The sequence below is a fragment of the Toxorhynchites rutilus genome, chromosome 3 (genome assembly GCF_029784135.1).
Source record: "Toxorhynchites rutilus septentrionalis strain SRP chromosome 3, ASM2978413v1, whole genome shotgun sequence".
Classification (NCBI taxonomy): Eukaryota; Metazoa; Arthropoda; class Insecta; order Diptera; family Culicidae; genus Toxorhynchites; species Toxorhynchites rutilus.
In genome coordinates this window covers 288,401,023-288,415,515 of record NC_073746.1, presented here as the reverse complement: position 1 = coordinate 288,415,515, position 14,493 = coordinate 288,401,023, and the positions used below count along the sequence as shown (strand labels likewise).

The 14,493-nt window shown below is 38.6% G+C and overlaps 1 protein-coding gene across 1 annotated transcript; it reads left to right on the top strand.

Annotated features, from left to right (window-relative positions):
* Positions 1–11,098: 11,098 nt before the first annotated feature.
* On the top strand, positions 11,099–14,004 carry LOC129779051 (odorant receptor 10a-like). Its single transcript, XM_055786305.1, has 6 exons — positions 11,099–11,424; positions 11,510–11,699; positions 11,819–12,209; positions 12,274–12,372; positions 12,445–12,597; positions 13,366–14,004. Exons 1-6 carry the CDS (start codon positions 11,148–11,150, stop codon positions 13,420–13,422), a joined length of 1,167 nt encoding a protein of 388 aa, XP_055642280.1. The 5' UTR covers positions 11,099–11,147; the 3' UTR covers positions 13,423–14,004.
* The last annotated feature ends 489 nt before the right edge of the window (positions 14,005–14,493 follow it).

The following is a 14,493-nucleotide window of genomic DNA, read 5'->3' as shown; positions in this document are numbered from 1 at the left end:
TTGACAATATGTCAATTTAACAGTCACCTAATGATTTCAAACAATTATTCCGCACCTACTGTTCTCTTCTTTCTCAAAATAGCCGGGCTAATAGCAATGTTGGTTCCAATTATACCATCATTTTCTCCCGTTGCAGCAGTGGGCAATCATTCGCATGCTTGCCTCCAGGAACATGAACATTCCAGCAGTATGCGTTTCCCAAGCACACCCATGGAGGACACGGGATGTCCTGCTGCTATTGCTACCGCAGAAGTAGTGCGGAGGGTCGTTTGAAATCTCCCCATCGATGATTGCATTACGCTAAGATAAAGCTACGAGAGTACTCGTGTTGAACAACACCAGTGAGCCACCACTAATGGAAGTGGGGGATATAAAGATTGGTTAGCTGTGAGCAATCATTCTGTACGGTGCGATCCGAGGGGTGATAAAGTAGCGAGAAATAAATACGACAGCGTCGAAAATATGCGTTTTTATTCTGACAAGATAGAAATTAATCAAAATATAAAACCGAAAATTGAGAGTCTCAACTAATGGTAATACCAAATATACATATCAGGTCAAACTGCGGTACCCACCGGTCGATCATGCAGATCCACACACGGTACGCTATATTTCATATCTTGCTGAGGGATGAAATTTGTGCGGGTTGCACGGACCTGTCTAATGCTCCAGTCCGGTAGTTCTGGTCATCTGCAGTGAGTTCTCTTCCGAATGGCGCAGAGTACATGACCACGCAGTGGTTGTTTTAAACTCCCCCGTTTATCGCCACTGAAAAGGATGTATCTCGAATATAACCCAACGATGAACGAATGCAGACAACTCTTCGTAATTCCAAATGTTACCCCTGGACATCCTATGCATGTACGCGCGTTCATGATTACGCCTTATTGTACCCAGGGGGAAACTTCCGGTTCGGAGAAATCAACAAACCGCACAAACCTTAACTAATACAGATCAGCTTCTATGAGATCAGTTAGTTCAGCACAACCTACTGGTCGGCCACTGGGTGATGGCACTTTTGTCTATGTTGCGTGCCAATGGACAAGCCTCTTTAATTAAAAAAGAAAATATATCCCAGATGGCGCCGAACTACATCACTTCACCTCCATTGACGCCTCACCGACTGAAAATCGAACTACGTTCGTGGGCAGGAAGTTTCACCATATCACTCTTAGCAGTTAGCAACACACTGATGTTTAAATCTATTCGTCAAGCAGAGACATGTACATCCTGAGGGATATGAACCCCGAGTGTTGTGATAATGAAATTAATTAAAATCGCTTCATCCCGGACACAGAGCAACCGGTCATATTGGATACTTTCGGTGGTATTGTTGCTAACCTGGGCCATAACGGAACGGTCGTAACATTGCATCCCGGTTCTGGCTCACATACGATACTCCTACGACATCCCACTAGCATAACAATCTGGGACGTGAGTGAGAGAGGATAGCGTTCGACAGTTTAATCCATCAACAATGGCAAATTGCAGCTGCAATAAATCAACGTGCCATAGAACTATTTAATGTTATCCAACGGACTGTCATCGTTGGTTCAATTCAATGCTAATAAACCTAATTAAGTATTTTGTTATGTGGGGAATTGCGGTTTCTAAACTATTGGTTTGTATGGAATATTGTTTCTACATTTGCATTGCTCTTTTCCAATTAGGGATGTGTTCCCGTGTGTCGAATTCAAACTTTTTTTTTATTTCTCATTATTATTATTATTATTATTATATAGAGTTATGGCACTTCTCAGCATTGAGCTGGAATATTCACCTACCCCCGGGCTTCTTAAATGCCAAAGGGGGATTAGGCTCTGTGGTATCTTTTTTTTTCTTCTTTTTTTCTCTTTATAATAGTGTCTGCACAATCATCGTGTTCTAATTATGGTGATTCAGGAACCGTCGCACTATGTTACACGTTCCAAGAATCACCGCTTTCTGCATAACCGCAAGCTGCTCTGTTACTTGCAGCTCCTCCAATGACTGCGTGAGAGAGTGTGGAACTAAACCAGTAGCAGAGATCACTACTGGTATAATACGGATGCCTTTCAAATGCCACATTTGTTTTAGTTCTTCTGCCAAGTCGTGATACTTGGTTATCTTGGCAGCAAACGTAGATTGTAGATTGTGGTCTAACGGTACTGCAATGTCTATTATCAGCACTTCTTTCTTATTTTTATCGTAGACCACAATATCAGGGCGATTAGCTGGTATTCGGACATCCGTAATAATCTCGCGATCCCAGTACAACTTGTAGCAGCTATTTTCCAAAACCGGATCCGGAATATACTTGTAGTAGGGTACCAACTGATTTACCAAGTTGCGTTTTGATGCTAGCTGTTGATGAACAATCTTGGCAACCGAGTTATGACGATTGAGATAAGCTGATTCGGCTAGCGCTCCACAGCCGGCTATGACGTGTTCTATCGTCTCTCCTACTTTATTGCACTTTCTGCAACAGTCAACAACGTTTTCGTGCAAGATGTACTTCCGGTAGTTTTTGGTCGCTATTATCCGGTCCTGGATGGCTACCATAAACCCTTCTGTTTCAGAAAAGAGTTCACCTCGCACCAGCCACGTGTTCGATAATACTTTGTCGATATGCGCTTGCTCTAAACGATGGGGGTGTGTCCCATGAAGTTCCTTTTGCTTCCATGATGTTGTTTTTTCTTCTATGGTCTGCAAATTGCAGCTAAGTTCGTACTGCTCCTGCGCCAGATGCAGGGCACTGAATCCACGGTCCGCTTCACAGACAGCGCGATAGATATCGTGACGGGTCTGACTTTCCACGAAGTAACTCCGCAACTGCTGGATCTGGGAACTGCAAAGCGCTCTAATGTCAGTGACACCTCTTCCTCCTTCAACACGTGGCAAGGTGAATCTTTCTATGGACGACTTTGGATGGTGCATACGGTGCTTTGTGAACGTCACTCTCATTGCTCTTTCTATTGTTTCTAAATCGGTTTTCGTCCACTTCCGCAGCTATTATTATTATTATTATTATTATTATTATTATTATTCTGGAGAATGAATTAAGTAAACGGAATAAAGTTTGGCATGTGGAGGTTTTAGAATGCAATAAATGTTTCTATGGTAGTTAGATACTCCTTCCCTCTCTCTTAGGGGGGGCTGCCATGCAAATGAAACACAAATTTCATCATTACTCGAGAATTAATCAAGCAAATGAAACCAAATTAGGCATGTGGAGGTTTTAAGGTGCTATACATGTTTCTGTTGTGGTTACACACTAACCCCCACCCCCCCTCTCGTGCCAAACAAATGAAACACAAATTTCTGAATTATTCGACAATTAATCAAGCATATGAAACCAATTTTGGCATGTGAAGGTTTTAGGGTGCAATAAATGATTCTATGGTGGTTAGATACTCCTCCCCCCTCTCTTATGGGGGGGTCTGCCATACGAATGAAACACAAATTTCTGAATTACTCGAGGATCAATCAAGCATATGAAACGAAATTTGGCGTGTGGTGGTTTTAGGGTGCAATAAATGATTCTATGATGCTTAGATATTCCTCCCTCTTCTCTTAGAGGGGCTGCCATACAGAAGAAACTCAAATTTCTACATTACTCGAGAATTAATCAAGCAAATGAAACCAAATTTGGCATGTGGTGGTTTTAGGGTGCAATAAATGTTTTTACGGTGGTCCCCTCTAAGGGGGATCTGCCATACATACGAAACACAAATATCTGCATTACTCGAGAATTAATCAAGCAAATAAAACCAAATTGGGCATATGGAGATTTTAGGGGGCACGAAACGTTTCTATGGTGAAACGACACTTCTCCTCCCTCTCTAAGGGGGGCTACCATACAAATGAAACACAAATTTCTGCATAACTCGAAAACTAATCAATCAAATGGAGCCAAATTTGGCATGTGAAGGTTTTTGAATATGAGAAATATTTTTATGATGGTATGACACCCCTCCCTCCCCAGAAATGGAGAGGGAGTCCCGTAAAATTAATACACATATTCCAACCAAACATGACAATTGAATTTTTGAATGTGATAAAACGCACTCCTATATCTTCTTCTATCTATATAAATAAAAATGGTTCACCGAATGTGTTGATAACAGCAAAACTCGAGAAACGAATTGTCCGATTTAGGGCTGTCCTTATTCTATCATATTTTCTGTATCAAATATTTATTCCATGTAACGGAGAAACATGTTATTTGCAAGTGGTTGAAAAATCTTGAACGAGGATTGTGTCTGAAAATAATCTGATATTATAATGGCGAGTTTTGATAGAAGTACTAGGAGTTTTATAGTAAAATGTAATTTTAAAGTGTAGATTAGAAAATCAATCAATGAACAGTTCTGCGATAGGACCTATGAACGTGCGCTTAGTAAAAACACGTGAATGTCATAACGAAAAATAAATTTTGGGCGGGACGAAGTTTACCGGGTCAGCTAGTGAATAATAAATGGATTTTAATGAAGATATATTTTTTTATCAATTCATCTGGTAAGTAAGCCCAATGTGCTCCTTCGTCGTCGATCGTTGGGAGGGGGAAGAAGGAGTGGCGTACCTTATAACGTTCTCGTTGGTGGCAGGCGAAATGCTGGTCCCGGTACGTCCAATACCTGTCCAGGCAGTTCTGCACTCGGTCCAGGTGTTCCGTGTTGGAAAATTCCTTGATTCAGCCAAACTCCCCAATGGCGGTATTTCGGTCGCTTTCTGATATCCTGACGATGTGGTTTTCCACGCTTTCTAGGCCGTTAGCAGTAGATCCAGAACAAGTGTGGTCAGAGATTATATACCTATATGCACGTGATAACCTATATGCACCAACCAACGACTAATCACCATTCTTCAGTCATCATCACTCGGTTGTGAAAATTCACTGGTGAGTGAACGAACAATACCCAACTACCAAACAGAACGGTCCTTTTTAGGGCCACCAAATCATTATCAAAGAGATTAACTATGTAATTCTTCAAACATATCCAAAATCTACATGTAACAGATAGCCTAACGGAATCCTTCGTCAAATATGCGGTCATGTCTCGGACACAACCTCCTATGACTTTTGTTTCCCTAAAATAGATAAAAAAATTACATAAAAAACTTTTGAACAAATTAAATCGAATTAGCCATTCTTCTTTAACACTCCTATACTCGCCCATTGGTCTGTCAGACCGAGAAATCAATAATTCGTTCATTTGTCAGAAAATATCAACACTACGACTTTGCGATTCTCTCTAGCTTCGTTATTCGTCGTTCGTCATCGTTTAGCATATTGCATGTGTTGGTACAAAGGGGACTTGTGCCACTTTTTTAACACTTTCGGTCTGACACACCGACGCGAGTATAGGAGTAACTTTTTTGGACAAGTGCCATTTTTCATATTCTAGAATATTGTTGAATGAGATGTATAAATTTATGTTAGCGGCGTGGAATATTCATTGAATATAATACATAAGATCATTACCGGACTATTCTTATTTGATTTCAATCCCTTTTGTAACTGGATTGAACGGATCCATATATTTACTATTCGTCGATTAGTTAGATTCATACGTTCAAAAGCAAAATATGAATGTTTGACTTTCGTATAGTTATTCGCTAAATATAATGGTCAAATACACACTTGTGAAAGAATTTCACTTGTGGAAGAATTGTAAACAGTAAATTATAAACTAATCGGTGGCTTATGGTAATTTTTAACAGTTACAATTTCGGTGATATTTTTCTATAATGAACTATATCTACAGGAGAACAAGAAAAAGAAAAGGAAGTTACTAGAAATCCTTTTATATAATCGTTTTATACCCTATCTAAGGCATTAGGCATTAGTTCTTAGTTTACCAAGAGTACAGAGACAAAAAATGTTAGAAATATACAAGCTTTATATTCCAGAACCCTTATCATCTGGTAATTATCTAGAATACGTTATACATTCTTCTCTTTGATAAAAAAAAACCCGAAAGCACGCAACAACTGCATGAAATGTAAAAAATATGTTTGCTTCGAGCATGCAGTTATGCTATGTTCCGATTCTTACTCCAATGAAACCACAATCGATCAATACGTTTTTATGTTATTTTAAAGCTCTTTATACTTCCATGAATTATACTTAGTTGCTTACTCTTAAATAATAACAGTAAAAAATTCGAATTTCGTTATTTGTGTTGGAGTATCAAAAATAACTCAGTTTTGATGAGGCTGAATTAGATGACTATCAAAACATAATAAAAACGAAGAAAACATATTTTTTGGAGTTTTTCATTTAATCATACCCTCTTCTTCAAATAAATGCCAATAAAGCCTGAAAAATACACAATGACAACATTACAAAGAAGTTCAATTTTCGGTCTGTGACACCGTGCGCAAGTATACGTGTTATGATTTTGCACGCGAGTACAGGAGGGTTAAAAAGAATAATACACTTGCAAAAAAAAAGATTTTGTTTTCATAATTATTGTTTGTATTGGGTTTTCATAGTTTACATGGTTTCGGGACCAACAGCACTATATTTTTAATATTTTTTTTCTCGAAAGCTGAGTTTTTTTTTTGCCTAACATATCCAAAAATCAAAGATGTGATGATTATCGTTCTAGGGTTATGATTTTCCAAAGCTAACATATTCTCAGTCTCTGTTCAATATTCAATCGCAAGCCCAATTAGCTTTATCATCCAGCTTTCATTTGATTCCTATAACTTTCCTGTAGGATTGAAAGGTAATGTTGTTTGACTGATAAAATTATTTGATGATTAATTGTTCAATAAATAATCGAAAACCGAAAGGCAGTTTTGAAAACTCCAATAAATTCGATAATTTGTTACAATGAAAATAAAAGTTTTCTGCATCGATTTCATAAGAGTGTCAAAAACCTGTCTTTCGATTTACGATGCGATCATTATTTATTGAACAACAAGCTGATCCGACGAACTTCGTCCCTACCAAAATAATTTTTTTACATGAATTCTTTCAAACATTCACATTTTCTTACCGAACGAACGTTCGTGGATTCAGTCGCAAAACTCTCCATTGATTGATCTTTACAATTTCAATTTGGTTCTATACAATTTCCATTTACTATAAATTTCCTATTACTTCTACCAAAACTACACTATAATATAAATATATTTTCAGACATAATATTCGCACAAGATTCTTGATTCACTTGCAAATAACATGTTTCTCCGTAACATGGAACAGATGTTTGATACAGAAAAGTAAATTTTCACTCATAATTTTTATGTTCCTAACTGAGAATGATTTTCGCTTCCCACTAACGAAACAAGAAGCTGAATTCCGCAAACGCGAAATCCAATTGGAACTATTAAATTTATTTAACCTTCTCTCAAAGTTTTTCGAAAATTTCATTTTTTTGCGCTTAGCAAAACCTTTTATTTTAATTTATATAGATAGATAGAAGATATCGCGTTATTTCGTCCAAAAATCCATTTCTATCGATGTTTGCGCTATCGAACTCAATTTCGATAGCGCAAACATCGAATGAACGAACAACGCTTATCATGATGGAATTTTCGAACATATGGGAATTCAATTTTCCGATCTTTCTTTAGAGTTTTCCGAAAATTTTCCGATTTTTCTCTCCACTATATTGAGCTATGGGCAGAGACGAATACAACAAAATAAAGAAGGCGCAAATCGGTCCATTCCTTTAGCGAGTTTTGCGCTTAGCAACACATTTGGTCTTCCATTTTTATTTATATAGACAGAAGATACAGGAAGTGCGTTATCTTCGAATCATCTTCGAACAAAGATCAATTTTGATAGCGCAAACATCGAATGGACTAACAACGCTTATCATGATGTAATTTTCGAACATTTGGGAATTTAATTTTCCGAGTTCTCTGGTTCTGGTTCGTGAAATATTCCAAAACTTGAGAGTTTGAGCCTTAAAATGGTGTACATCACATCTTTATCCGTTCATTTTATTTTTTTTTATCTCATTCGTTTTATTTATTAGGCTCATTAGCATTTTAGCTGTAACAGAGCCAGGTTTTAATCGAGAACATATACATGTTTATATGGTTCTATAAATTGTAAATTACACAGTAGTAGTAGCCATGTAGGCGTTAGGTTTTCTGTTCCATTACATTAAGGTAAATTACACGTAAGGGTAAGGGTATTCTATGTGTTCTTCCATTGTTCAGCAGACCGGACAACGGAGACATTTGATATTGATCATTGTTGAGTTATTAATAGAACAACAGCCCGATATTTCTTGCAGAGCAGGGCAGTTGTATGGATAAATCGATCTTTGTTCCACCGTTGATCGATCTCCATCGCTAATGATGGTTGCGTGGACGTATTTATTCTATAACAACGCAAAGATGGTCAATTGAGGGCCCTGAGTTTGAACTCACGATCGATCGCTTAGGAAGCGAACGCGTAACCAAGTGGCTACGAAGACCCCCTCGTTCATTTTATGCAGAAAAAAATGTACTTATTCCATAATGAAAAATCGGCAATAACTTTTGGGGCAACCCGATATTTTAGCAATCATAATTGATTCAAGTCTCAGCGTTTAACATGATAATCAAGAATTAGACTTTATAATGATCCGCATGAAGTCGTATATACAGTCATTCCATACCAAAATTGGTAGTTTTATTCTTTATCACAGAATATTAGACTCTTATTTTTTTTATTGTTGCATTAGGCTGTCCATTTTCATTTTTCCCACCAAAAACTATGGATGGGTTATACCTATGATATTACCGCAAGGTTGACGTAGGACTCCCGTTTGCTTAGTAATCAATTGTATTCCTTTAATTAGCAATAATCCCACCTCGGATGTTCCTCATAGGGTACGATATCGCCACTGCGCAAAGCTATCTCTTGTGTGTATTGATTAAATTATTGATTAAACTAGTGAATGAATGAAATTATTTACGAATTCAATTTCAAAAAAATCCCAATTTGAGTCAATTCATGCATTAAGGTAGTAGTTATCGCAGCAAATAGTTATCAAAATTTTGCCTAATCATCAAACAGTATGCGTAGTAGTCCAGCGAGCTGGTGACATGAAGAGATATCTACCAATGTAGTCTTGAATAATCAAGCCAAAGCGTTACATTTTTACCCGCTTTTGCAGACCGTGTTGTAAAACTAATTCCGGAGTGTAAAAATGCATGGGGGTACAAAAGTATTGCCGACTTGAATGTATCTGCAATAACGATTTTCCCAATTTCTTGGTTTCGGAATCTGTATTGAGAAAACACATTCCGGTTTTTAAAAACGCAAGCGAGTACAAAAGTACCCTTAGTTTGCATCTAATTTGCTATGCCAATTTCCCCTGGCTCCATGGTTTTGAAGTCTTTGTTAGGGAAACATTCCAGTTTCCAGATACGAAAGCGAGTACCAAAGCACCCGCTGCTTGCATCTATTTGGCAATGCCGATTTCCCCTGGCTCCAATGTTTTAAGTCTGTATTAAGGGAACATCCAACCATTTCAGCGATCGTACCTCAATCGTTGCGCAATCATAACTGAGTGGCTTTCCGAGCGGCGCTCGCTTATATACCGATTGGTGTGATTTCAATAGCTTGTTTTGAAAGCAATTTTAGAGCTATTGAAACAAGTTTTTGGATCAAAAAGTAACAAGCATATAACGCGTAGACATTTTATCTTACGAAGATGAAGTGTTTATCATGCCATTTTGTTCAGTTGTTTAGGAGCTATTAACGCTCAAAATCTCGTTCTCCGACGTAACGCTTTTGTTTTCGAAACTTTGAACTTACACCCCAGTATAGAACGAAAGACGTAATCATCCTTTTCCCGTTTTTTTCAAAAATTCATAACTATTGAACTGCTGGACCGATTTAGATGATCGATATATCAAATTGAAACCAATCTTCTTTTAGTATTCTTGAAAAAATATGACAATAACGAGAAAAATGATTTTGTTTCATAATTATTGATTTTTTATAGGTTTCGGGACCAAGGGCGCTTTATTTTTTATATTTTTTCTTGAAAGCTTTGGTTTTTGATGTAACATATCCAAAAGTCAGTCATAGTACATATGCAGCAATTGAAAAAGAAATCTTATAAAAATCAGAAATTTGAATTTGTCTAGAATATGAAAAATAAATCAGAACACCCCTAAAAAATCACAAAATCAGGACAGATGATATCCCTAATAATGATGTAATTTTCGAACATTTGGGAATTCGATTTTCCAAATTTTCCTATGTTCCTTCAGAGTCTAAAAATAGATAAATACAACATATAGAAGGGTCAAATCGGACCATTCCTTCTGCGAGTTTTGCACTTAGCAACACATTTGACCTTCGATTTTTATTTATTTAGATTATTCATCAAAGACGAAAGGGAAATTTTTCATTCAAACATAAATATCTCTGTATTGAAACGTTATAGAAATCAAATGAAAGCAGGTTGATGAGGCTTATTGGGTTTGCTATTTTTGTCCACTACATCTACATACACCAAGATAAAAACTGGTTCGTGAAAAATCAAATTTTCCACTTCTGTCCAAAAACGATTTTTTTCTAGAACTCATAACATTCCAACTGCTGGACGGGTTCAGATGATCGAGATATAAATTTGAAGCCAATGAGCTAGTCTTCTTTGAACAAATATCACACTTGAGATAAGTCCGAATTTTGTTTCCGTAATGATTTATCAAAGTTAACTCAAAAACGAACAAAATTACAGAAATCAATAGCAAACCACACGAAGATTGGAACAGTGTCCATTGGATACGTAAAACATGGGAAATATTTGACAAAAAACTTTCATGCTATTCTCGATCGACAGAAATTGTTGTAACTCGCTGACAACTGCATTGAAAAAGGTGTAAACCAACGCAGCTGGAGAACAGAATAACCATCCATTCGAGTCAATCGAACGCTATCATTAATCACAGGTCAACAGGTTGCAACCTGTTGACATATATTCTCATAATTCGCAAAGTGTACATGAATAAATAAAATAAGGTTAGTTTATTTTCTATCTGAAACCATGCCAACGACCGGTCCAGACGCATAGTGCTCCGTTTAAATATGCCAACACTCAGATGAAACTCCCAGTTTACCTTCCGAAACAAAAAAGTTCACAGTGAGTTCCGAAATGCATCGAACGGAAGGCGTCCAATACCAACCATTCCAGCTCCAGCGGAAGATGTTTCGTATAATGGGCTATTATCCTGGAGATGACTGGTTTACTCATTGGAGTAGAATTCCAGCGTTCTTTATTCAATACTTTGGACAAATGTGGTTGTTCTACTGGGAAGTGAGATACTCGGTGATATCTTGGAGCGAGGGCGAACTTATGGCTGGTCTGGAATCGTTCTGCCCAGCGCCGTCCAGGTTGGCCGCACTTCTGAAGTGTTTGTATTTGATTGCTCAGCGTAAAAGGTTGCGTAAGCTGATAAACAGACTGCAGGAACTGTTCAATCGTAAGTTTGTGTGGAATGGTTATGTGGCCACTGAATCTAATGAAATTTGCTGTTCCTATTTTCTATTTTGGTTTCGATGACTCAGGAAAAGAATCCCTAGAAATACCTAGCAATCAGTGGGCAACCTATTGGGGCTACCAATTCACCTATTGGGAGCTGCTGTTTACCAATCTGACGTGTTGGTTCTTTATAACGCTACCGGTGGTGGCCATGGTTTATCATTCAATGAAGGAACCCGATGAACCGAGAATTTTTTTGTTTCCTATCCGATTAGAGTGAGTATTTTTCATTGTTTAAAACAAAATTTGTTTTCGTTTGATATTTAACGATCGTTGAGCGACAAAAAACAACGCTGCATATCGCTAAATCACATTTATATTTCCGCAATCGACAGTCTTCCGTTCGAATACCGCAAATCTCCGCTGTTCGAGATATGCTACGTAATCGTTTGCTATCTCGGCTACACGGTCATCCTTTTGATGGCCGGAAGCGATGGTCTCTTCATTGGCAGCTGTTTGCTCATCTCGAGCCAGTACCGCATCGTCCAGCGGCAGCTGCAAGCATTGGGCGACAACGAATGGCCCGCTGCTACCGCTTCAAAGGACAATTACAGCGATGAAGTGGAAAACGAGCGGATCTTCGAACAGCTCAAGTTAATCACCCAGCGGCACAAGCAAACGATTGACATCACCAGCGAGATGTCAGACCTGTTCCAGCCAAACGTTTTTGCCAGCATAACGATTGCGTCGATCAAGATAGGGCTTGCCTGTATCACTTTGATGAAGGTAAGTGTATAGTTCTTCAGATTTTTTTTGGTTTAATCGCGAATCATGAAGTGGTTCCTTTTAGGCCGAAGGCTTCGGGAAACTGAAATTCATATGGTACACGTTGGGAGTATTGACGGAGATATTTGTGTACTCGTACGGTGGAACTCATCTTATGGAAGAGGTATAATTTGCTAGGATGAAAACAACGCCCTGTTGGACGGGATAAGTGTATTGATTTTCCGTTTGATTCTAGAGCGAGAGAATAGGCGATAGTGCTTACGACTTTCCCTGGTATCGATACAGAAAGGATGTCCGACAGTTGATTCAGCTGATGATGATTCGAGCGCAGAAACCATCCCGCATTGAGGTGCCGTTTTTCGAAGCATCGTTCGTCACATTTTCAACGGTAATTAGACGATGCACTGCATCCAGTGTTGAAAAAAATCATCTTCGCTAAGCTCAAATGCATAGATTTTCGGGCTAGGTTGCATTGAAAACCTCTATATATTCCAAACGAAAATCAGAATGACAGATCCAGACAACCAGTGGATATGAGCAAATGAACTTTTGTTCTTCAATATGTTTTGAAGTTCATTTTTCCACCCAATGTCTTTTTTATCTTGATTATTCTTGATGCCGGAATTGAATTTCATTTTAGCCAAATGAATATCAGCTATTGTTTACTTTTAACCCGCTTTTAACCCGGCTGTGTGCGGTTGGTTTTTATTTATGCCGTTGTTACCGTCTCGCCAAACAAAATCCTGCGCGATTTCTTGCAAAGTTCATTTCATCGAACACTGGCGTTTTTGTTCTCTAATCGGCCAAGCCTGACTATTTTTTTTAAATTTTGAATTTGGACTAAAAATCAATGCCAGAACGAATATCGTTTCGAATGTGATGAATATGTGACGAAATGAACTCTTTTGTTATTGTCCTCAATGCAATGAGGGCAGTGTGTTTCAAACTGAAATAAAATCATACTCGTTACTCGTGAATATTTTTGATATTCTAAGACACTGACTGCATCTCAGCATTGGTATGCTCGCGGGAGATCCCACAATTTTATTATTTGCTTGATATTCTGATAATTTAATCGTATCGTATTGGCACTAGCATTCCGAAAACAATTAATTGTCAATTAATCGCCATTCTCTGCTTCCTTTTTCTCTCACAGATCCTCCAAACGGCCGGCTCGTACGTTACATTGATGCAAACATTTGTGGAAAATTAAACTATGGAAATAATTGCAATATGCAACTGCATTCCGCACTTACTAATGATGCTTGAGGCAAACGAGAGAGCGAGATATAGTCGAACTTAATTTTGAGCAAACACCAAGCCGCGGAGTAAACACACGAACACGCCCACACAAAGTCATCTTCTAGAGCAAGCAAGCGCCCCGGAAGACATTAGCCCTATACAGAACCGGTGCTCTCGCTTCCGAATGCTACTGTCCATCCAATTCCCGCACCCCCCATACGAGATCCAAAGCGGGTATCGCCACCGGTTACGTTCCTAAATCGATGCCAACTTTCCAACGTGAGCAGCGAACATCGAATTTCCGAACCGCCTCCAGGTCCCTCTTATCATCGGAACAAATGGCGGGGCGCGAAGCTGTAGCAAAATCGCACCTCAGAGTAGCACCTGTTTTTAAAAACGTTTCGCTACGGACGCTATGGACGATTCACAGGGCAAGCAATCGAAAGCGCATAGTCACGTGAAGTACAATCGACACGGTGAGAAGGGTAATTAAATTTCCCTGCAACCATTAACAATAGCCAAAGCCTTGAAACGTCGTTTGGGACAGACTCCAAGTGCCTGGAGTTGTGCTAATAGCAAAATCTCTATCACAGATTCCACGCTAATAGTGCGGATGTCGTCCATTGTGTCCAGTGTGAGCACTTGGTTATTTCACAAGTGCATGAAATTTTCAGCAAGCATATTCACAAAATTCACCGCAAATTGTAGCGGAAATAAAAAGCATCAAGCTAGGTTCGTCTTATTAATTTGATCTCCAGATCTGGTGTTTGGTGAAGCGAAATTTCATGAATCACTCTTAAGTAGAAAGTTTCGGTGAGCCTGAGATGGATAATGACATGCGTGGCTTTGTAGAATCAGTTCTAGAAGCAGCGATATTTTCCTGTCTTTGAGAGAACAATACACAAACTGGTCATATGTCGAAATTCGTTTTTTATGTCAATGCACGCATTGCACTGAGTATTTCGCCCCTGGTGGTATTTTTCGCATTTGCCACACATACTCGATCACATGCGATTAAATATTTGTTCCACCAGCACCCATC

Coding starts and splice junctions, on each gene's coding strand:
- LOC129779051 (XM_055786305.1), top strand. CDS start 11,148: ATGTTTCGTATAATGGGCTATTATCCTGGAGATGACTGGTTTACTCAT. Junction 11,700..11,818: donor TTGTTTCCTATCCGATTAGA/GTGAGTATTTTT, acceptor CGCAATCGACAG/TCTTCCGTTCGAATACCGCA. Junction 12,210..12,273: donor CCTGTATCACTTTGATGAAG/GTAAGTGTATAG, acceptor GGTTCCTTTTAG/GCCGAAGGCTTCGGGAAACT.